This window comes from Harpia harpyja, chromosome 3, assembly GCF_026419915.1.
Source record: "Harpia harpyja isolate bHarHar1 chromosome 3, bHarHar1 primary haplotype, whole genome shotgun sequence".
NCBI classification, from domain to species: domain Eukaryota; kingdom Metazoa; phylum Chordata; class Aves; order Accipitriformes; family Accipitridae; genus Harpia; species Harpia harpyja.
The window spans coordinates 178,098-202,271 of record NC_068942.1 but is presented as its reverse complement, the minus strand read 5'-3'; the positions used below and the strand labels follow the sequence as shown (position 1 = coordinate 202,271).

Below are 24,174 nucleotides of genomic sequence, written 5' to 3'. Positions count from 1 at the left end.
CCCAGCTCACCCCGCAGCAAAACAAGGTACAAGCAAGTCAGGGAGCACATGGTAGCTCTTCTGTAGCACTGCAAACATGCACCGAACCAGATGCTGCTGGCTAGAAAAGAAACAGTAACTGGGATTTCCTAAGCTCTAGTTGATCTAGAATGAAATTAAAAGAAATGCAGTGTTTCAGAAGATAACTTGGTCAAATTGGAAAGGATTTTTAAAAGGAAAATAAGCCCTCCAAATACAAGAACCAAATTCTGTCATATATTCCTTCTCCAAAAGATGGTAATTTTTTGTTGAAAGCCTTTCATGTACCAAGATTTTTTCATGTGAAAATACCATCCATATCTTCCCACCCCCAATCCAAAAGCACTTGGTCTATATTGCTGAAAAGCTTTTGGCTGCAGCAGATAGCCATTATGGAAAATTTCAGCTGGAGCTGCTGATGTCTAGTACATGTATGAGTAACTCAACTTGGCATCTTCCCACTATGAATAGGGTCTAGCAAACTTCACAACACGCAGAGCTACCATGTCCCACTTATATTGTCCCCAGGCAGACAGAAGATACTTGAATACCTGAAAGGAACAAGAAGCCTCTGCCGTAAAGAGCATCATGACTTTTCAGAGCCTTTTAAAAGCTTTTTATTACATGGCATGATATGCCTAAAATTATGATGTTAGGTTCACAAAATCCAGCATTAAAAGGTCTAGTCCTTGAATATCAAGCAATTGCTATATCTAGCATAAAGCATTTGTCAGGATGTATTAAAAGGAATTATAATAGCAAATGTTATTAGAAACTAGCCACCAATTTTCTCAGAACTGAGACTTTGTATGGAGTACAAGTTCACTGTACTTGTAACAAGTAAGCATAATACCTTGCAAAAGGAATTACGCAAAAGAGTAATTTACATATTTACATATATTACATTAAGTGTCCTAAACAACTCTGAAGCTCAAGAGAGAAAAGCAAAGATAAAAGGGCTAAAATATCAACCATTTTTAGATTTCAAAACAAATCTAAAATACAAATCACCAGTGGGCTTTTTAAAGGCTACATGGTTTACACTCTTAAGTACTTCAGTATGAAATTGTCCTTAAAGCTTAACATAGCACTACTACTGTTAAGCAAGGAAAAAAATTTTTCCTCCTTATTTCCCCATAAGATTCAATTTTGAGTTCTCAGACAATTTAACATGCCAACACCAGTTAAGTCAGAACATTTCTGAGAACTCTATCTGTATTATGCAATATTTATACTTCCCAAAGTTTTGCAAATTTAAGAGACATTTTACTGAAACAGATTTAAAAGATACTATATACACAGACTCTTTCTTCATGCTTGTCCTACTTCTGCTTAACTTTCCATTTATGTATTAAATTCAAAGCTTTTAAGTGACAACTCATTTCCAAGGAAACTTGACTACATGGTCACTGAAAGTTTTTGCTAAGAAAACATTATTTATAGAGAGACACTGTAGTAAACAGAACAGACTTTAAGGTAAATGAAAAAAATAACATACAAGTGGATAATACGTATTTGGTAATTTAAGTTTTGCCTAAGTCACCTTATAGACCTGTCCTTTACAAGGAGATAGAGAGGCATTTTTAAGTGAGCAAAAGAAACAAACTGTACCTGAGATAGCTGCCAAAATAAGCAACAATGTTTGGATGTTTACAGTCTTTCATCATAATGATTTCCTGCTGCACAACAGCAAAATCTTCTCCTGAAAAGCATAAAAATGAATATTTTCATTGGCCTGGCTCATACTCACATCTCAACTAGACTTCCAGTACATGTTTATAAAATAAACATTTTGAGTAATTAAAACTAATTGTGTGCCAGTTTCACAGACATATAAAGCAGATGTAAATATTTATTAGCAAGGGCTTAGCAATAAGTAACTATATTCTTAAGAAGTTTCATTCTGGGCCAGATGGACCTCACATCTGCTATCTGACAGCTCTTATGATATTGGCCATAGCTCTTTCTAAAGTCTTTATCTTCCCGGAGACCCTGCTGTGTCCATCTGCATATGTCCTGCCAATAGCCCAGGTTCTTAAAAACATGACAAAACTTTGCTATTTTTGGCCACATGACCAACACCCATTAGATCATCTTCCTGAGCAAAAAACATTCAATAGTACACCACTGCTGCAACTTTTCAGTAAACTCGGTAAGCACATAAATTTATGGACTGCGCCTAACGTATGTCCACATAAAACACTAACATAGATGTGGCATTTATCTGAGTCTTACCATTTGGTACCTCGGTTGTCCCTGTCTTTCTACAAAACATTCTTACCAGATGTGTACAGTGAGAAAATCATGTATGCAATTGAAAACCCAACAGAAACATTTCTGTTTTGGGGCTGTTGTGCAGGGGATTTGTGGGTAAGTTAAAGAGGGAATACGAGAAAGATACCAAATGTAAGAGAATGCCATTAAAAGATATTTGACAGCCTTTTTAATTTTTTTTTTTTTTTTTTTTTTTTTTTTTTTTAAGAAATACATGTCAAATGCTCTTTTGCCGTTCAGTATCTTACACTGGGGGTCCTCTGAAATTTCCTAAGTCATAAGGGCAAATTATAGCTAGTCTGGTATGTTATTTCTAAAGTTCTTCTGAAGTTCGTTTAGTTACTATACACAGTTCAAAAACCAACTCATTCTTACTAACCTCAAGGACTTCATAGATGAAGCAAGCCCTGAAGGCCTAAAATAACCATTTAACTTCATGACTAACTTAAGAGACTCTTTAAGCAAGTTGAAAAAACAGGAAAATTCAAAGTATGTCAAAATTCTCCTTTTAGTGTACTGCTGTAGCACACTTCAGCATAACCCAAAAGAGCTTTTAAGCCAGAAGCCAAAGCTATTGTCTAAAATGTTGAATATAGACACTAAGCTCATATTTATCAATTGTTGCAACTCAAAATCACTTCTCAAATATGGCTGTTAATAAATTTCAAATGTAACAACAAATTCCACCAGAACTGGCCAAGCTGTTACCTAAGAAAATGTTTTAAGTTTCTCCCAATACATCAACATACTGGTGAAGTATCCATTTGGTTCTTTTTAACCAGAAATCCAATATTCACGTGTATTTTATTTAACTGATAGCAAATTTCAAACAAGCTGCAAGTTAACATCACAGCAGACTGTCTACTATCCGTGGTGTATTGCTGATGGCTTGCTGTAACCTGGCTAGACCTTTAAACATGCAAACCTTGAAACGCAAACAAAAAACTATTTTCATATATGGACAGGTATCTCCATGAAAGGACACAATTCCTCCAGTATTTGACCAGTGTTTTCATTGCATTCAAAATATTTAAGTAACATGAGCTTTAGAGTAAGTGCCTAAACATTATTAACCATTATTCTTCACACTGTCACCAAATCTGCAAAACTTGCAAAGAAAGCCAGTGCCATGGTTCTGGAACGCAGACACAGCCCGTCTGAACCTGCGTCAAGCCTCTACAGCAACTGGAATTGACAACTACAGAGAGAAAACTGAGCTTGCTGAGCAAACACAGGGTAGCTAAAGCGCATTCTCTGTACACCACTCAGGTATTCAAAGGCAGCCAAAAATATTTGATTTAACTGCAAGATGCCAGTTGTTATCCCCATCAGCACAGCATGAAGGCAAGTTACCCCAGCTGCAGTGCCTCCCATCTCAGATAACACACACAGCATGATTCTCCAAGTCCTACTCAGCACAACCCATACAACACACTTTTCAACCAAGTCACTTCATACTTTTGAAAGTGGTAGTCAGCTAAGTAAGAAGTTGTATTGTTTTAAAGGTTGACATCATCTGAGTCTGCTGAGTCCTATGGTTCCCTCCACACTACACAAGTCTCCTTCCCTGTTTTATCTTTACCGTTCCAGAGAGAGACACAGCACAGCTGCTTGTAACCCACATCACGCACAGCCAAGTACTCCAGCAATGGGAACTGTCATAAAAAGCCAAAGCAGCAGAACTAGACAACATAATCTGAGACCACAACTTTCAGTGTGAATAAAAGAAGCGTGATGAACACACACTTTTGGAACTACATAGTAACATACTGTCCTAAATTTTTAAATGTGCATGCATTATATAAACATAGCATTTCTAATCGCTTCCAAAATTGCAAGAGGAAAAAAGGAAAGAAGCTAGTAACTTCTTTCCCTTCTTGCCCGCATAGACCTTAAGGATCAAACCAGGCAGTGGTTAAAATATTACACACCACCCCCACAACATTAAGCCTTGAAATGGAACACCAACTGTTACAAGTTAATCAAAAAGTCTGGACATTTTACTTCCCAGATTACCATACTCTTGTTCAACAAGTCTAACCATATTAATAAAAAAGCATTTGCAGGCTGATAACCGATCTGTAGGGCATATGTACTTTGTGAAATCAGAACATAACTACAGTTCAAGCATAAATCTAGCATACAATGAAGTCCTAATCAAAGTCTCCAAGAGAATTTCAGGAAATGCACTCAATTTGTAGATACTAGCATTCACCTATTTCACCCTTCCTTCTTTGTCTTTCTCCCTCTATGCTTTTTCCAGGTGAGGAGTTCTCTGCCTTGCCGTCTTTCTCATTCCTTTTGTACTATACAGGGTTTTTTATCACATGGGTTGAAAACATAGTACTTGGGACAAAACCCACAACTCTCACTGAAATTTTAGTCAGCTTTCCTTTAACTGTTCTCCAGTTATATTTTTTTCCTCTCCCATCATGCTTGTCATGCTTGTTATTTCCTAGAACAGTGTATTTTGTCCTACACTAAAAGGCAACAATTATCCCTTCTTTCAATGAGTGGACTCAATTGATTTTTGCATAATTGTATCTTAAGCATGAAAATATTTAGTTTCTGTAGCCTATTCCAGTTAACAAACACTTACCTGGTTCTAGTTTTATTACTTTAATTGCTGCTAGCTCACCAGTGTTGACATTTCGAGCCTACGAACAACAAAAAAAGAAGAATATTTAGAGCAAGAATATTTAGAGCAGAACACAGCAACTAGCTCTGCATTCTCAACTCGACGTTCTCTGACAACATGGAGTAAAAGAACAACTGAGATACACAAGGTTCTAAAACAGTGAAACTACTTGTTGGGGCTTGGGGGTTTTTTTTTTAAGCAAAAACAGCCTCAGGAGGAGCCAATAAATATACAAGATGTTTTAATTTATGTTTTGTGCAAGGTTATAGTTTTTTTTTCCAAATACACCATGCATTTATTTTTTATTGGGCTTAGAGCATATATTTTCATTAGATAAGCATCATTATTGAGTTCCGTTATATCCAAAACACTCAAACCACTTATTTAAAATAATCCACATCTGTGCTTACTGACAGCGAACCAAACTCGCATGCTCTTCTCCAGTACGCGTTTGTAGGAAGAACTCTTCCGACAAAACTTCTCATCCTGGATTTATTTTCTAACAATAAAGCAAGCTATCTCAAAAAAAATCCCACTAGACAGCTAATTTGTACTGTGATCTGAAGCTTTAAGTACGTCCAGGAAACTCTACGCTGCCACACAACAGTCCTAAATTATGCAAGTCCTTGACCATGCTGTACTTCCATATTAAAATCCATAAACAAACCGACCACTGAGATATAGACTGCAATGCAGTTAACAGCATACACAGATCTCACAGCAGACAAGCAGGGCCCAGGAAGCATAGAGGGCTGTACCCTGCAGTGTACGTGACTGCTTCCAAGACTCCCACAAGAGCAATGCAAAGCTTCCTGCTCATTTCACTATGTGCCCCTTGGTCCTTACTCTCCGCCAGCGACAGCATCCTCCCCCTGCTGCAAGGGTGCAAAAAAACACAAGCCAGTAAACAAAAGAGTTTGAAAGCATTCCCCTCATAACACACAGCAGTTCTGTGGCCAACTTCAGCAGCAACTACTCAGCAACTTAACTGCATTTTGTACAGGGCTCTGTCATGCAAAGTCTACGTTCTACAGAGCAACCAAGGAAGCTAAATTTTTAAAAAGCCATTAAGAAGCAACACAAATTATGGTAATAATGATTTCTCTTCTAGAACTGTTGCATTTGACTACTAACTGAAAACTGAGGAACCATTTGCCCAGTGCTTTCGGATACCTCAGTGCCCCCACACCCAGCTATGGATGGGGAGAGGGCGGCAAAGCTGCTCCCCAGCGTCAAAGCAGTAGCTCCTGAAGGATGCTCAGCTACAGCTTCTCCTCTCCCCAGGGGATTCTTGGTACCTGGACCTGCACTGTGCTGGACCACCACTGCACTGAATGCCATGCCCACTCTACCCCCTACACAGGGCACAGAAGGCAAGCCCAGTCCTGCTTTTGCTTTTTCACCCCATCCATTTTCACATCAAAAAAGGCCAGAATCACAGAATTCAATGATGCAGATAGGTGCCCACCTTTACAGTGGCTAATGGTCTCATTTAAGTCACTTTAGGAGCTCAAGGCCTCACACCTTTTATTGACTGGCCATGAGACTCACCAAATACTGTAAGGTATTGATTCTTAACATAGCAACTTAAGAGCTGGTTGTGGAACCACAAGTGGAAGGAAAAAAACCCTAAGACTATAAAAAGTAGTCAGCAATAGTCTGGAAATAAATGCAGTGTTTATTTCTGTGTTTAGAGATCTACCCAGGTCATTCCTAGTACAGCCGATCTCAAACCTCTCACTATTCCTTGGTGTGGCAATGCTCTTCTGCAACGCTGGGAGGGAATACTGGCATTTGCAAATAATTTGCAGGCCAATGGTTATGAATAGATCCTGAGACCAGTGGAAATCCTATAAAAGTCAAGGAGTAGTCAAAACTTGATAGACTGTGAGAAAAACAGTTAAAAAATAAATTTTCTCTGGCAGCCTTCCCTGTAAGTCATTATTTGCTCACCCCACCAATGGCAGCAGTGTCTCCACTCATCACTGTATGGTGGAAAAAAGACACTAAAAACATTAATAGCAAAAATAGGAGTTCCCTTTATCTGTACCAGAGAATGAAGGCAACACATGAGAAAGTGGCACCACTGAAGCATGAGCTAGGATTTTTATTCTTTATTTCTTTTTCCAACGCATTCTTTTCATAGCGAGAAACAAACACAGAGGCAAGATGTTCATGAATCAAAGGTTAGCATTTTTTAACTTCAAAGATTAACAAGAAAAATTACCGAAGCTTTAACAAAGACCTGAGACTATCAGGGAGTCTTGTTTATACTTAAAGACCTGTTTTGGGGCAACTTGTGCTACTAAGGTAATCAATGAGATACAGCCGTAGTGGACACAATTGAGGAGATCCTGAAGTTATGCATCCTGCCTGCTGCTGGGATGTGCAAGCCAAGCTGGAAAAATTTCACAGGCTTCAGGGACATTGCTAGTCTAACAAAAAGCATTTGGCAATTTTCTTTTCTTTATTTTTAACAATACTGTGTCCAACTGTCAGGAATTTGTTTCTCTGACTACGGCTCCATAGGTCACTACGCTCTGCACAGTGCTACGGCTACTAAAGCAAGATAGAAGGCGGGTAGGGGCTAGTGACAATTTTGGAACAAATCTGATTAAAACATATGAGGATACTCATCACAAAGTCTTATGTGATGGTGACGCCAAAAAATATCAATAGTAGACAGACAAATCTATAGATACATCTGGAGCAGGACATGCAAAAACCCAGCGAAAGGAATAAAGTCCAAGCAGCAGGCAGCCTTGCCAAACCTGCACTCTCCACATGTCAGGCTGATTCAGCCCGCTCCCATCACAAAGGGATTTCTTGTTCAATGTCACGTTCTCAAAAGAACCGTTCAAAATCGTGGGCAGGAAAGAACATTGTGTCTTTTCGCCTTCAGCTTAGGCACTGCTTCCTTTCTTCAACACCAGCAGTGGTAGGACTCTTTGGCCAGCTGGTCATTCTCTGGACAAGTATCTGCCTGGGTTCATGAAAGCCAGAAAGGAGGAACAAAACCTGATTTAATGCAGGTCACCAATGCCTTCAGGAACAGCAGGCTACCAACTGCTTAAGGGCATAAATTGTTACTTAAGAACATGACTTGAAGTTGATAATCTGAATAAGTTATCACTTTGCATCCTATTCCATTTGGGTTATTAGCATCGAAGGTGGTGTAAGAATATGAATTGCCTTTGTTAATCTGAGTATATAAAAAAGAGATTATTCTGATTGTAGTGACACAAGGGTTCCTTGCAAAGGGTGAAGATTAGGTACCCTGACAGGTTTTACAAGAGAAACAATTCCTTGCCTAAGCTCACATGAATGAGACTGAGAAAGACTGAAGTACTAACCATACGCTTTTCAACACGTGTTGGAGCTGGCTCTGACTCTTAATTTGAGGGTGCTTGCATGCATACCATATAATAGCTCAGTATGTTGAGGATACTGCCTTATGCTTTCATTTAGCATAATCACACCAAAGTTGCCAATTACTTATGGGTTTTTAGAGTGGAGCATCAATAAAGAATAGCTGGCTACAGAACTATTTCAAATGAGTATTTTTGAGTCTGCAAATGCAACCAAAAATTTCAGAGGCTCATGTAAAAAAAACACACTTTCATTTTTTGTTTCCACTTGCATCTCGAGTGCTGGAACTCCCAGCCTTTGTGATGATGAGGTTAACAGCAATAGCCAAGAGTTCTTTCTCCCATCCCTGCTTCCATGATCAGGAGCCTGCAACTAATTCCTTCAAATGCAGATTGCACTAGGTCAATGCGAATGCATTGCACAGGTCTTCCAGAAGCAAAGATCAGCCTACAATGCCTGCATCTACACGCAATCACTTTACTAAATGTACACAGCATTTATACAACGCCGGTTCTGGAAAACCATATAAGGATCCTCACTCTACCAGCAGCTAAAACAATACTCTTCCAGAGATCTAGATTGCCATATCTGGGGAGGAGTTAAAAAAAAAAAATCCACCAACCACTAAGTCAAGCTGGAGAAGCACTACTTAATTAAACAGGAAATAATTACTAGCGCCTCTGTGACAACAGCAGAATATCAGATCAAAATGTTATATAAAAAACTGCCACCCACTAGAAGTAAAAGCTAGAAAAATCCAGGTTTTGTTGTTATTGCGTTATACAAAAATTCCTTAACCAAAATGACTCAGAACTGGAAAGACCTTATTATTCTGAAATAGAGAAGGAAAGAGCAATGCAGCAGGGCTGTACTTGGATGGGCTCTATTTGGGAAACATCAGCCAAGCAAAAGACATGCATGGTGTGTGTCTGTAAAGAAAAGAAGGGGAAAGAAGAAAAGGAGGAGGAAGGCTAGTATTTAGCACTGCCCCCAATATATGCCACAACAGTAGATTCATAAGGAGAATTCTGTGCAGCTGAACCAGTATAGACATAAGATCCAAGGACATAAATCTCTTGCCAAGTTTATATTTGTCCTTCAAATGGTAACTGGTAATATAAAGCATATAATGCTGCAACAAAAACCAGGCCAAAAAGCAAAGTCTAAGACAGTAACAATAGGTGCTTCTGGTTTTGACTACTTCCTACGTGAATTGTTGAACAAAATGTAGATGAGCGATTTCTAAACAACTTGCTACTTCACGGGATAACTGGTCCCAGGGCATAGACAGGCTTCCTGACCAGGATTAGCTCTGCTTTCAGGAAAACGCACCTGAACAGCTTCCCAACCCCCTTGTTTCCAGCCCTACAGCCCTTCTCTTCAGCCTCTCTCAAACCCACACGACTCCCCCAGGAGCTGATTCAACTCTCCAAGTCAGCAGAAACCCACCTGCCTCCCTTTTTTGGGTTAGTTTTCCGCCAGGTTAGCTAACCACACCGGCCCAGGCATCATGCTGAGCATGGGAGCTAACGCGAATTAAGCGGCAAGACAGCCAGGAGCAGGGTAGGGAATCGCCCCTATTGGGCAACAGTGAGCTGTTACATCAGTTCAGCCCATCCTACAAAGTCACAGATGTAATTAACAGGAATTGAACTACTAAGAATTATGCCAAAAATAATTAGGTTCCACATTCTGGTAGGAGGCATGATACCAAAACACAACAGCTACAATTTTAGGAAGCAATGCTTTGATAAAGGTGATGTTAAACAAAAAGATCTGAAAGTAAGGCAAACAAAAATCCCTACGCAAGGCATGCATTCTTGGTTAAGGAAACTACGGTTACAGAAACTAAGCCCTGTAGTACTTATTCAGCACACTAAAAAAGGGATGGCAAAACACCCACCCCTTTCTGCCTGCCTGACAAGCTTCAAAAGACAATTAAAGCTGAAATAGAGAGCCTTCAAAACAGACGTTTATTCCTAGCAAAGTCAAAAGGAGCTTCAACAGCTGTAACGTCAATCAAGAAGAAAGGAAGACTAACACGCCTATCAAAAAGCACACAACTAAAAGGCACAGTCTCAATATTTCAGAAGCAGCAAAGCTGTAGAGGAATTGATGCCTTACTGGATCACACCAGGAAAGAGGAGAAAGGGCATGCATGTGGAGAGAAGTGATTTGTGTGTAGGACTCCGCAAAATGGGAGTTCATCAAAATTCAGGTTCATCTGTTCTGGACACATTATCTTCCAGCAACACACAGGAGCACTACCAGAAACCAGAGATTCCAAAACACAGTGGAGAGCAGAAAGCCGTAAGTCACCAGGTGTTCCCCAGAGATACCCACAGAATCCAAGTGTTTTAGCGTGAAGCAGTTGAGCTGGTAGATACGTGACTTTCCCCACCAAAACCAACTCCCATGCCAAAGGGCTGGGGCACAGAAAATCAGGCTGCTTCTTTTTTAAATATGAGACCTCAAGCACAGCACACCCTACCAAGTTATGTGTCTTCATTTGTCAACTGGCTGAAGTCATAAGTGACAAGGAACTGAAATAAGGCAGAAATAGTATAACAGATACCTTTGCAGGAACAATAAGCTCACTAATCATCACAACTATTTGAATTTCAGTAAAGGGCAAAGTAAAAGAAAGGTCTTTCTTTTAGTAAAATGCTGAAAATGTTCAGAAGGGTCCACCTTCAAATGGTGAATGACCTGTCAAGATGGCAAATGAAGTTCAACCTTTATTAAACCAAAACAATTATTGTCTTCCCCAAGATATGCTCTGATATAAACTAATCTTATGAACAAAAGGAACGGACCTACAATCACCTCAGAACATACTTCAAATCTATGTGCAGTTACTACCAAAACCAAAGGTATTAGGATGGGAAAATTATAGCATTATTATTAACATGATCTCTGTCAGAATACCACGCGCAGCAACTCTAACCCAACCCCCAAAAGAATGGCATACATTACAGAAGGCCTGGGACCAGGGACAATTAGAATGGCAATTTCTTACTAAGAGACAAAAAAGTCTTTCTAAATGAGACATGGAGTAAACACAGAGCAAACAAAAATTAAGCACCACATCATTTAACTCTAGGAATATTTCTTGAAACTGAGCAGGACAGGACTCTTTCACAACCAAAAAAAGTAACTCTTCTTTTACACTTTGCTGACCACCCTACGCAATTAAATTCTTTGCAACAGTGAAATACAGAAACACAAAAGACAGAAACGACTTGTACAACAGCATAACTAATTCTCACCCTTCCTAGCAGGTGTCATTTTGGACAAGAATATTTGACAGAAACTGAAGGTGAATTTCAAGAACTTTTCTGACCTAACTACAATCAGAAAAGCAATTTTGCTATCAGTCTCTAAACTAGACTTTAGATGATGATAAATTACTTGTCAAATAAGTTTACTGAGACATAGAAAACAAAACCACCCAAATGAAAATGTAATATGCAACGCTCAAGAATACTCAAATTCCAAAAAAAAACCACTATTAGCAGATTGTCTGTCTGTGTTTTGTTACAGATACATCAACCATTTGACAAAGTAGTAACTTGATTTCACCATTAACTTTAGCAGTCTTGAGAGGAGACATCTCCGGACAACTTAAACTTCTAATACGAACTTTGCAATAGTAATGTTTTAGCTATCTATTGTGGCAACATAACTTCACTGAAAAAAATTTTTAAAACCCAAACATCATCTCTCTCTCAGACTCTCACTGAAAACAGTGTTACATCCAGTGTTTATGGCCCTGGGATACATTAAGAACATACATCAGTAATCCAGATAACACTTCATCTCCTACAATCAAACTTGCACTGGTGCTAGTTAGAGGAGACACATTATTGTTGACTGTGCATATTTGGTAGAGAGCTAATGCCATGAACAAGTTACCCATTAACTTTCTTGCGATGAACTCGTTATCGTCTTCTCCAAGGCCTCGTTGAAAGCTGAACTTGGGTTGGAGGGCAGATAATTATAAAATATTGGTTCAAGCCAAAAATCCATACTTCCAGTGCGCTAGCACATTTCCAGGTACCAGCTAAACAGGAGGACTCATAGCAGCAGGATTGTATCAATCTGACCCATATCCTCGTTCCCTTCAAGTCTCCGTAGTTCAGTCCGCACCAAGGGCTCTTACTTCAAATTCTAAGATGTACAGAGTAGAGACTCTGCCTTTTTTTTAATAGATATACATATAAAACTTATTTTTTTAAACAAATCAAACATTTAATCCATGTCCTGTTGTAGCTCAGTTCAACTAAAATGGAGCAAGGAAGTAGATGCCAGTCTGCTCTGCTTTCAGCTCCTCAACACTTTGCCAGGAAAGCAAGTTAAAGAAAGGTCAGCATTTAGCAAGAATGTCAACATAACAAGACTGTCATCTTATTAAGGCAGTAATCCCTACCTACTGCAGCAGAAACACTCCCTACATGGCTGTCCCTGCTAAGGGGGGGGGGGGGGGGGAATCCACAATTTACAAAGAATAGTTTGAAGCTGCCCAAGTACATCCAGTGCTTGGATCCACTCTGCTGAAATCCCCCCACTGATGAGCACCACCATCACACAGCTAATCTCAGCTTCACACAATTATTTCATCAACTACAAAGTTCACCTACAGACAACAGGATGAAGCAAATGAAAGAGGCTTTATGAAACCCCTCACAAATTTAAGATAAAGCCCTAGTAAGGTCACATGTGGATGACTTATGACTATATTACTTCCTCTCTGCCACATTAAAAGTGACCAGCTTTCATTATTATTTTGGGGCTACTTTATGCTCCACTTTGAAGGTGCCTTGGGCAAGACCTTGCCTCAAAATGAAACAGACAATAATCCATCCAGGAGAAAAGCACATCTCATTTTCCCTACACTGCCCACATCAGAAAGCACTTACCTCTCTCACATCCAGAAGAAATAAATAATTATAATACCAGCCTAGTATATCCTGGTCCTGATATATCACCTTCTACCTCAGCTGTCACAGGCAGATTGTAAACATAAACAAATCCACTCAAACAAAGCCTCAAACAAAAAAAGTCACAAGCAGTGCCAAACACTGGCCACTTACAGAGCACCAACCGAAGGTTACTGCAATGTAAGTATGCTAATCATCTAGAAAACCTTGACAAATCCAATGAAACTTAACAGGTTTCAGATGCATATGGAATTGCAACAATAAATATTCACTCCATGGTTAGAGGTAATGTCCTTAAAATTAAACCGTAAACACAGATGACTTGGCTAATTCATATCCATCAAAATCACGTACAGAGCACTGAAAAAAATCTGATTGATAAGGTATCACAGAGTCAACAGGCCAGTTAAAAACTGCAACAGAAACAGAGCTGAGCACATCAAGATAACAGTTCGCAGAAAAACAAAAAAACAGAGCATAAGGAAAGTAGACTTGGATAATTAAAACATCAGCATAGTACACAAATACTCAAAGAAAGCTGGCAAGGTGGGGAAAACAACACAAAAACCCCTTTTAATTAAACAATTAATAAAGCAGGGAGTTAGCACACTAAGAGTGAGTAACAAGAGGATTTAGGTCCTGAAACTTTCATAACATTCAAGTGAGCTGAGATTAAACCAAAATTGCCCCAACCCAAACAAGACTTCATTCTAGGTGCATTCACTTAACAGTCAAAGGCAGCATCAGCGCCAATTCCGTGCATCTCAAATTGTGGAATGGCTTTAAATGTTTCCCTACAATCCTGCCTACCAATACAAGTTTTCTTAAACACACATGCCCACCCGGTGATGACAAAAACAGACCAGAAGACACCTGGAAAGCACACAGTTAAAGCGATGCTTCCAACTGGCTGCACACGACAAACTTCAATTCGCCCCTCTGCTCTGTCACCAAAAAGGAGCAGATAACAACCAGTGTCATCCTACCTGAGGGACAGGCTGCCGCATCCCATCAGGCAAGAGTTCAGCTGGATAAACAAATAACAACATAAGCTGCAGAGCAGAGAAAAAAGTCAAAGTAGGCTATAAAGCCCCAAAAGCCAAACTTATGTTCAGCTACTGTTGCTTTAGCTTTGCTTTTCCTACGTTTCTGAATTTATGATAGGCTCATGAAAGACTCTCATCCTAAAAGACACTTTTCCCGACTCCCCATTTTGCCCTCCGACTGGTCAGCCTCACGTTTTACAGAGACGCAAGCACAAAACACTAGTATTTCCATCCAAAACAACGACGGGAGCAGCAGCCGGGATGAACCGCCCTGCTCGCCTTCAGGCACACGATTTAAAGCGACATTGGGGCTGGAAACGAGCGAGGGAGCGTGCGCTTCCCGCACCCCCCTAGCCCTCGGCTCGGTCTGGAGGGGAGCCGAGCCCCAGGCTCCGCCCCTGAAACAGACGCCCGAGCCGGCACCCAGCAGTAGCAAGAACCGGCTGTCGGCGGGCTCCACGGCCGCAGGAAGCCGGGAGAACGCCGCGGCCCCCAAGCACCAGAGGCGGCCCCCGGGACCCCCGGGGGTCACCCCCTCGCATGGGCCGGCCAAGCGGGAGACGCGGCCGGGCCTGCAGTAGGGAGAGGCGCGGGGGGCAGGGCCCCTCCGCAGGGGAGCCGGGGACGGCCAGGCCGAGCGCCCACCCGCCCCCACCAGGACTGGGGCCGGTGCGACGGGGCAGACCCCGCTAAAGGGGGGGGACGGGGGACGACCTCGCCGCCCGCGACGGCGGGAGCCCCCTCAGGGCCGGGGGGGGGGAGGGGGGCGTCGCTTGGCAACAGAAGCCCCCCTCAGATTTTGGAGAGGGGACCGACCCGGTTGCGTGGCAACGGAACCCACACCGGGGGGGGGGGGGGACACGGACGGACGACGACGACGACACCCCTCCGCCACCTAGACCGCGGTGCCGCATCTACCTTGTAGACGTCGCCGTAGGTGCCGCTGCCGATGCGCTGGATGAGCTCGAAGTCCTCCTGGGGGTTGCGCCGAGACAGGTCGCACACCCGCCCGCCGCCTCCGCCACCGCTCATGGTGCCAGGGCAAGGCCCCGCTCGGCCGCGGCCCCCCAAGCCGGGGGGGGGGGGGAGTGGGAGAGAGAACCCGACACCAGAGCTCTCACCACCTCCCCCCAGCCCGCTCCGGCAACATGGCGCCGCGCCTCAGCTCCGCGCAGGCGCGAGGTACGCCGCCCCGCCCCGCTCCTCGGCGGCGGCCCTTGCGCCTGCGCGGGCCGGCACCAGGCGGGGCGGCCTTTCCTGCGCATGCTCCCGCCGCGCTGCGGCCGCCCGCTCCGCTCCACGCGACGTCCGGCGGGCGGGCACGGTGGGTCCCGCCCGGCTCCCCTCGCCCCCCCTCCGGTACGCTGCCCTGCCCCGCCCCGCCCCCTCGATCTCCCAGCCCCGCCCCCCGGCCCAGGGTGGGCGTATGAGAAGCGCGCCGCCCTCGGCCCCTCCTTCCGCCTGCGCCTGCGCCGTGCGGGCCGAGGCTGGGCAGCGGGCAGTGCTCTGGGGCCGTGCCTGAGCTCGGGTGCGCTGGGGCTGCTGCTGGCACCGACCACCGGTACGAGACCGACCCGCGGCGGCACCGGCAGCGCTTGTAAGGGCGGCCGCCGCCGCCGCTCCGCCGCTTCCCCCTCTTCCCTCTCCGGTCTTCGCCACGCACGCCGCGCTGTGGCGGACCCGCTGCTACCTGGGCATCGACTCCCGCCTCGACAGCCTCGTCCGCAGGGGGGAGCGGCGCTGCCGGCTCGGGGGCCCGCCGGGTTCAGCCCCTATGCGTGCAGCCGGGGACCCAAAAAGCCAGCCCCGTGCACGTTCACCGGGATCCCCCCCCCCAAAGACAGCACCCGAGCATGCAGCCGGCACCCCCCCAGAGCCAGCACGGGAACCGCAGTCCATCCCCGGAGCCCACGCATGCAGCTGAGGATCCGCAGATTGACCAGCCCCTGTGCGTGCAGCTGGGGACCCCTGCAGCACCCGGGGGACCCTCCCATGCTGTCCCCGTGCACCGGCGACCACCTCCCCTCTCCCCTGGTGCCCAGCCCCTGGTCTTTAGCTTGGGACAGGGCACTTCCGTACATGGGACCCCAGCACTCCCTGCCCCAGTGCACAAAACTGGGAACCCACTGGGATCCCAGCATTGCCCAGTTGCCCACAGTCTCCGGTGCCAGCTCCTGTGGGAGCTCCTGGGGCCCTTGCCAGCTCTTGTGGGGTATCTGTCCTTCCCCAGCGGGGCATGGGAACCACACGTTATGGATGTGCCCGCATCTGCACCATGCTGCGCACCCACCAGTCCCCTGCACCATGGGCACAGCATCTGTGCATACCTGTCCAATGAACCCTGGCTGGGCAACATCTTCCCCTCACCTGCAGGACCGCTTCACCTTATTTTGTGACTTTTTGGAGTGTTGTCCGTGCCCCCACATGATAGAGTGTGCACCGCCTTTCCTCTTACACCAGCACTGCTAGTCCCACTTCCACTCCCATCTTGCATGTGAGTTTCCAGCGTGGTGTACGCATGTGGGTTCTTGCCTCTACCCCTGGCCCCCACCCCCTCTATGCGGGGAACAAGTGCCAGACAGCTGTGGGAAGGCTTCTCCCCAGATGTGCAACCCCTGGAGCATAGCTCTGCGGCATGTGGCTCCTAGAGCACCTCTTGGGCTCTGTAAGGGTGAACCAGGCATGGCTTTTCCCACCACACTCCTGCTGCCAGTGACTGATGGGTGAAATAAGAAGAGCGGGTCAAGGGGGGACTTCGGGCACAAAGATGCACCATCTGCTCACCACCCCTGCCAGCCTTGCCAAGGATGTTGCCATGGGGGACCCTTCTCTCCACTGAGAAGGTGCATGGCCCCATTTCAATGTGTGATTATCAGAGCAGAGAAGCAGCTGAGGGGGTTGAGCTCTGGCAGGTGTAGCAGTGATGGCTGTGAAATTGCATAGTGTCTGTTGGTGCATTTGTCCCTCCAGCTGCCCTGGGCCATGCAATTCTGTCCTTGGCTTTGTTTTTATGACTTTTGCTCTCACAAGTAAAATGGTCTCAAACCTGCCAGAATCAGATTCAGGCCACTGTGATTTTTCCTGGCACGTGACCGAGGTTTTTGGGGCATGCTGTGCTGCTTTCTGCTGAGGAAGTGCCAGGACAGGCGGCAGGCATAGATTAGCTGGATGGGGCTGCCACAGATGCTCCAAGAACTGATCCAAGGGGACTGGACTCTGGGACAAGTTCAGGAGTAGCAGCAGCTCTGAATGAGTTATGGAAGGAAATGCCAAGGAGTTTGAGCTCTGTCCGGAAAGGCTAACGGACATCCTGTTGCAGAGCACCAATAACCTCGTTACCTGCCTGCTCTTGCCTCTCAGTCTTCATTTTTATCTCATTGGAGGGGAAATGGGTTATAGTTTTTCCCATGTTACATCCTTGACAAGTTCTGCTTGGGTGGAAATGGTTATGAATGAAGCAAGCAGGGTTATTTTTCCCCTTAAATCCTGCTTTCTATCCATGGCAGCTGCCTGCGCTTCCCGGTTCTTGTAAAAACACCCACGGGTTTCTCTGGGAGTGTCTGTGTCCCTTCTCCTTGCTAAGAGAGACAGATGGAGCTGAGAGATGTGCCCTCCGCTGCCTTCAGACATAGGTCGGATCAAATGGGTGTTGGGCATCATTTGCTTCCCTAAGCTTTGGGGTGACATGCTTTCTCTTTTCCCTCCTATTCCTTAGATGTGGCTATGGTAGGACAGTCAAGCCATATGCTGCAGGGAGGCAGGCTGGGCTTCTCTTCAGCACTGTTCAGAAACGTCAAACAAATTAGATAAAACTGCATTTGGGTGTTAAATGTTTTTGTGACAGTTCAGCCAATGCTCTTGCTTTAAGAGTTCTTCTGGTGATGGTGGGGGATTTGCTGTGACATTTGACTTCTGTGCCTCCAGCGATCACAAGCCCCAGCTGTAGTCAGTGGCACTCTACAGCCACAGAAAATAACTTGCTGAGGCTGAATGCCTTGTTATTTCCAGCTGCGTTCACAATCCATCCATTCTGCTGCTGCTGCTTAGATCTGAAATGCCACTTAGTGCTCTACAGCCCTAAATACTGGCCACTGCTTGAAGCGGGAGCACTGGCTTCTCAGCCGGCATGCATTGGCAGGCTCCACCTGGGTGACACCAATGCAGTTTGCCGTGGTTGGAGACCTCTTCCCACCCCTCCGTCATCTTTCCATGCCAGATGAAAGGGTGAGGCGCTGCGTCTGCCAGTGCTGTGGAGGGAAGGTATGGCCTGGGGCCAGCCTGTCCCTTTCACTTATGGGACTGGAGCCACTGTGAGACGGAGGGTGTCCTTACAGGGGCCACAGAGCACCTGCTTGAGCCTGGTGAGATCAGACATGGAGGCAGGCGAGTGCTTTCTGGAATGCTGAAGTCTGCCTTGGTCAGGGGAATAGCTGCGGTTTGTGTCAGTCCCAGGGCAGGTTGGTAGTGGTTGTAAGCTGTGCCCCAAAGAAAGTGTATGAAGGAAAGTTTAAATTTAGAGGGCCCAGTTTGCTCCAGATGTGAGAGGCCCATGTACACAAGTCCCATCCTAGTATACTCCTGTTGCAGTCACTCCTGACTCCTGATATCTGGGGAGAAGAGCTAAGCCTCAAACTTTTAGGGATGACTCTAAGAGCATAAAAAAGCAGCAGTACAGCCTGGACATTTTTTCCCTCTCCCTAATCACGAAGCTTTTATGTTGTGCTTCACAGAAAAAAGAAGATAAATCTTTCCAGCATGACATTGACAGTCTGAAGACTTGGCTTCTTCAATGCTCTCTTCCTCTTTAACACCTCCGCAGAGCAGCTGTCCATCGCCTGGTCCCTCCTGACAGCAGCCAGCATCTCTTGGGTACCGCTTCCTTGCAGTATCTGACAGTGACTCCCATCTGTTCTGGTATGCCTTTCACTGGTTGCTCCCTGTTCAGCTGAGCAAGTCTACCTCCACCCTGCCAAGCACCCAGCACCCTGGTACAAGGAGGGGCTTCCACACAGCATGAGAGCCTTTGCACTGCATTCCTAGTTTATCTGTAAGCAGCTGCACAGCCTGAGACTGCCTTTTAAAGCAGCCACTGCTGTGGTGTCACGCTGAGGAGCAAGGTGCCGGTGACAGCTCCTGCTGGTATTTGCTCTGTGAAGAATCCAGAAGGCAAAAATGCCTTTTGTCATGGTTTCAGCCCAGCCGGCAACAAAGCACCAGGCAGCCATTCACTCGCTCCTCCCACCGTGGTGGGATGGGGAGGAGAAAATATAACGAAAAGCTCGTGGGTCAAGACAAGGACAGGGAGGGATCACTCACCAGTTATGGTCACAGGCAAAAGACAGGCTCAACTTGGGGAAGAAACAAAATCAATTTAATGTACTACCAATTAAATCAAAACAAGGATATTAGGAAGTAAAACCAAACCTGAGAACAGCTTCCCCCCAGCCCTCCCGCCTTCCCGCCTCAACTCCACTCCCGATTTCTCCACCTCCCCCCCTCCCCCAGCAGCACAGGGGGACGGGGAATGGCCTTGGGGTCCGCTCATCCCACCTTGGCTCTGCCGCTCCTTCCTCCTCACGGGGAGGACTCCTCGCTCTTCCCCTGGTCCACCGTGGGGTCCCTCCCACAGGAGACAGTCCTTCACGAACTGCTCCAGCGTGGGTCCTTCCCACGGGCTGCAGTCCTTCAGGCACAGCCTGCTCCAGCGCAGGCTTTCCCACGGAGTCGCGGCCATTTTGGGCGGCCTCCGCTCCCCTCCACGGGTTGCGGGGGACAGCCTGCCGCCTCACTGTGGGCTGCGGGGGCATCCCCCCTCCTCCGGCACACCTCCTCCCCCTCCTTCTTCATCGGCCTTGCTGTCTGCACAGGGGTTTCTCTCATATTCCACTCTCCTCCCCCACTGCAGGTTCCCCTTCTGAAATCCGCTCTCCCAGAGGCGCTACCGCCGTCACTGAGGGGCTCGGCCTGGGCCAGCGGCGGGTCCGGCTCCGAGCCGGGGGAGCTTCCAGCAGCTTCTCACAAGGAGCCACCACTGCAGTCCCTCCCCTGCTACCAAAACCCCGCCACACAACCCCAAAACATCTTTTTTCAGGGAAATGGTGCCCCAGGGCAGCGATGGCCGCAGGGCTGAGGTAGGGCACGTCTCCATGGTGTTTGCCAGACGGTGACCCTTTGGGTATACTGATCGGTGGTACAGCATGTGGCAGCTGGAATCCAGCCAGACCCCTGCACTGCTTTTTCCTTCCCCTCTCCACACCTTGCAAAAAATTAAAGCTTGCATGAGGTCCAGCCCACCTTCCCCCTCCCCTGCAAGTTCCGTGGCTCAGCCAACACTGCCGCTGGCCAGCACGGGCTGCTTGGGAGAAGTTGGTGATAGCCAGTTCCCAGCAGGCAGGGTTCCTGCCCGCGATTTTGCATTAGTCAAAGCACTGTTTCTCCTGCTGCAGTGCAGGCCTTTTCTGGGAAGGTTCTGTCTTTGCCAGGAGAGGCACAAGTATAGCATGAGAGGAAAAACACTGATTGCCTTGCCTTTGCTCAGCAGCCCAGTACTACGCATTTCCCCATGCTTCTACGTGTCTGTGTGAAAATACTCATCTGTGTCTTTCAGAGAGAAACAGTATCCTTTTGGAAGGGGCAAGGGGGAGGGAAGAATTCAGGCTCCCGTGTAATAGATGATGTTTTATGAGTGCTGCTGGCTCTCTGTGGTCTTGGGAGGATCCAGGACACGGGTGCTGGTAGTGGGAGAAGCCGGGCAGAGCTGATTACTCAGAGGAGAAAGGGTGGGCAGGAGCCGAGCAGATGGTAAAAGGATGGGGAGGAGGACAGCAGGTGACAAGGACTAGCTGCGGGAAAGGGGGGTAATTCCCAGCACTGGGAGGGGAGACTGGTGCTGGTTTTGGTTACCTGGTATGGGAATGCCTCATCTTCCTCTCTGGCAGGCATCACTCAGAGATGCACTGCTATCAAGTACCACTTTTCCTAGCTGGTATGTTTGCACAACGTCCGCTTCAACCTGATGAAGATGATCCACCAAGACGAATGGCATTTGCGCCATAAGTGTTCAGGATGGCCCACTCCTCCCTGGTGAGGCCCGTGGCTCCTGCTCTCCCTTTCACGTGAAAAATGCAACGAGACACTAGTTTGCAGAGGAGGGGGCTGAGGAGGCAGGATCCCACCAAGCTCCCAACCATCAGCAATTTCACCCTCATTTTTACTTGCAGGCCAGCATGGTCGGTCCAGGAAAGCGTGAACACCACACACAAGGGTTTTTAAGCTTGTTGAATGTAACCTGCTCTTCACCACCTTTCACAGGCAGATCACCTCCCTCCTTGCCTCTCCAGGGGTCTGCAGACACCAGCTTGAAAACCTGCATTCTGGTGTCACCAGAAAAGGTCCAGCAAGAGATGTAGCAGAAGCTGACGACAGGAGCCGACGACAGAAGCCCTGTGCTAAACAATTACGGCAGAGCCTGTCTGCGTGGAAACTCCCTGGCATTTAGGAACTGAGCATTTCTGTCCATCCAGGTTACTTTAAATTTAAACTCTAGAAGGAAATAGAGAACAAAGAGCGTATCACAGTGTGTCTGTATAAAAACATGCTGCACCCACATCCTGAAGGTCATATGGCTGAAGCCATATGATTATATGGTTCATATGATAGTGGGAAGTTTATAGCACGACTACAAAACCACTAGTTTGTAGCAGCCTTGCTACAGTATCACTTTCTACTTAAGAGGTACTCACTGGCAGGTCTGGGATTAAGCCTACTGTGGGTCTGCCTGGCACAGGGCAGCTGCACTCCTGGCTGTTTCTAGGTGTCCCTCCGCTTCCTCCTGCAGTGGAAGGCTTGGCCACGGTAACCCCCGCTCTTAATTTCTTGGGTTTGGTGCAAACAGACTTGAGAAAGATCACGGCGCATGGCTGCAGATGTTCTTCTCTGCGAGTGCATCATGGCAGCAGTCAGCTTCTTCTGGGAGGAAAGCCTCACCCAGCGCATTGCAGGTCTGCTGTTCCTGGGGACAGGTAATGAGTTGTTCTAGCATGCTAATTACGGATGACGGCTTCACCAGTTTTCACTTGGGTAGGCAGTGTGCGCTGCCAGTAAGTGGAGCATGCCTTCCCTTCTGATCTCCAGTTACTGTGCTGTGCATGAAGCAAGTCACTTACTCATGCAAGTGGAATAACCAATAATTAGAAGCAAAAAAACCTGTGAAAAATGCTCTAGGCCTCATGCAGCTGCAGGAAAGGACCACGAGGCTAAAACAACTGCTCCCTCCTCTTTATGTATATAGCAATCTCTCTCTTCTCCAGAACGGAATGGTCCCTTGCTGCAGTGGCAGTCCTTGATGGTGGACTAAACATTTCTTTTAACACTGAAAAAGGAAAGGGGAATACTTTTAAAAAAAAGTCTTAGTCATAAAATTAGAGGTTGTTTAGAGGGGAAGGAAAGTAAAATCCATGAACATGAATCCAGCATGAGTTTGAACCGTCCAAACTCACGAGGCTAAGCACACCACCTTCTCTTGTGCCAGAGGAAATATTTTGATTTGAGAGGCTGTAACGCTACTTTTTTTTTAATACACCTGGAAAGCACAGGCCTGAGGAAAGGCTCATTGTGCATGGCTAATTTAGCTGCTTAATGAAAAACAGACACAGCCTAATGCAAAATGCTTAAGGAAAAGTGACCCAACAGAAACCCTAGGCTGGGAGAAGGGTGTCGGCAGAGAGCTGGGGAGTGATTTAGCCTGAACGGTTCCCCTGCAGAGCTATGTGGAGGGCCACCTGTGGAGGTAGATTACCTGCTCAATAACCTCCAAATCGGATTACACGCAGTGCATGCAAAACAATTTCCCCTGGCTGCTCTGAGGAGTGCAGCAGGCTCTGCTCCCGCAGAGGGGATTCATCATCACGCCAGCTTGCACAATGTAATTGCGTCCCGTGGGTCAGATCTGATCACAGAGGCTTTGGCTACCTTGCTCTATTTGAAGGGCAGGCATGACTGAAGTCACAGAGGAGACTCTCTTATTCTTAAAAGTAGCGACCAGGAAGTTTGCTGGATGTAATTCACAACCACAGAGCTATGGCTTAGCCTTGCATAACTGGGTAATACAGGAAAACTTTATGAATGCTGGTAATTATCACCTGTGTGCTACCCAAGATAACTTATACCAATAAAGCTGGGTGCAACTTATTTGAGTAGTAAGGCCTAACATTTATTTTGTTATTCATGCTATGCTACATCTCAAAATAACAACATGATTATTTCATTTACAGGAACATTTTCCATTGTATCTCTGTGCACTTATGCAGCCAGCATATCATATGACCTAAACCACCTCCCCACATTCATCTCTAATCTTCCCAATGATGCAGAACATGGATACAGCTGGTCTGTGTTTTGTGCTTGGTGAAGTCTGGGATTTACAGTAGCAGCTGCGTGTCTTTGCACAGCTTACCCGTTTGTTAGCAGGGGCAACATTATGCAGCCTCCGTATGACTGCCCACCTGCCACTAGCACCCTTCAGTGATGGCTGAACAGTATTTTTCAGGACTTACTCAAAGAAGCAGAAGTGAAGGGAAAACTAAACTCAGGATTCCAAGCACAAAAGTCTGATTCTTCAAAATCTGACCACCACATTTTACTGGTTCAGCAAGCTGTTCTTCCATGCTGCCCAGCAGAGAGATTTGAAAAGGAGACAGCTCTCAGAGGATGGAGGTGGCTCCGTATCAGATGCTTCAGTTCAGCATGCCAAGTCCATGCAGAGGAAGATATTTGCACTGGAAGGTAAAAGGGAGAGGAAAGTTGCTGTAATAATTTAGGGCTATTTCTATTTTTCAAGGATCTGTACATAAAGAAATTAAGGAAAAAGCACTGTTGCCAAATGAATCCT

The 24,174-nt window shown here is 46.1% G+C and overlaps 2 protein-coding genes across 18 annotated transcripts in view; one reads left to right on the top strand and one right to left on the bottom strand.

Annotated features, from left to right (window-relative positions):
• MAP4K3 (mitogen-activated protein kinase kinase kinase kinase 3) overlaps positions 1-15,454 on the bottom strand; it is an 86,660-nt gene extending 71,206 nt beyond the window's left edge. For 4 of the 17 annotated variants that reach the window (XM_052781038.1, XM_052781039.1, XM_052781046.1 and 1 more), the window contains exons 1-3: positions 15,204-15,447; positions 4,892-4,949; positions 1,630-1,720 (exon numbers count right to left, since the gene is read on the bottom strand). In XM_052781038.1, the coding sequence (XP_052636998.1) occupies positions 1,630-1,720; positions 4,892-4,949; positions 15,204-15,317 (263 nt within the window). In that variant the 5' untranslated portion in view covers positions 15,318-15,447. Of the gene's footprint in view, positions 1-1,629; positions 1,721-4,891; positions 4,950-15,203 lie in introns of those variants that run through there. The other 13 variants (XR_008234233.1, XR_008234234.1, XM_052781050.1 and 10 more) reach the window with 8 other exon arrangements.
• Positions 15,434-23,811, top strand: TMEM178A (transmembrane protein 178A). The gene is given in 5 exon segments (XM_052781484.1): positions 15,434-15,467; positions 15,685-15,882; positions 21,224-21,341; positions 22,191-22,306; positions 23,558-23,811. Coding segments are annotated over 5 exon segments (720 nt in total).
• Positions 23,812-24,174: the final 363 nt, after the last annotated feature.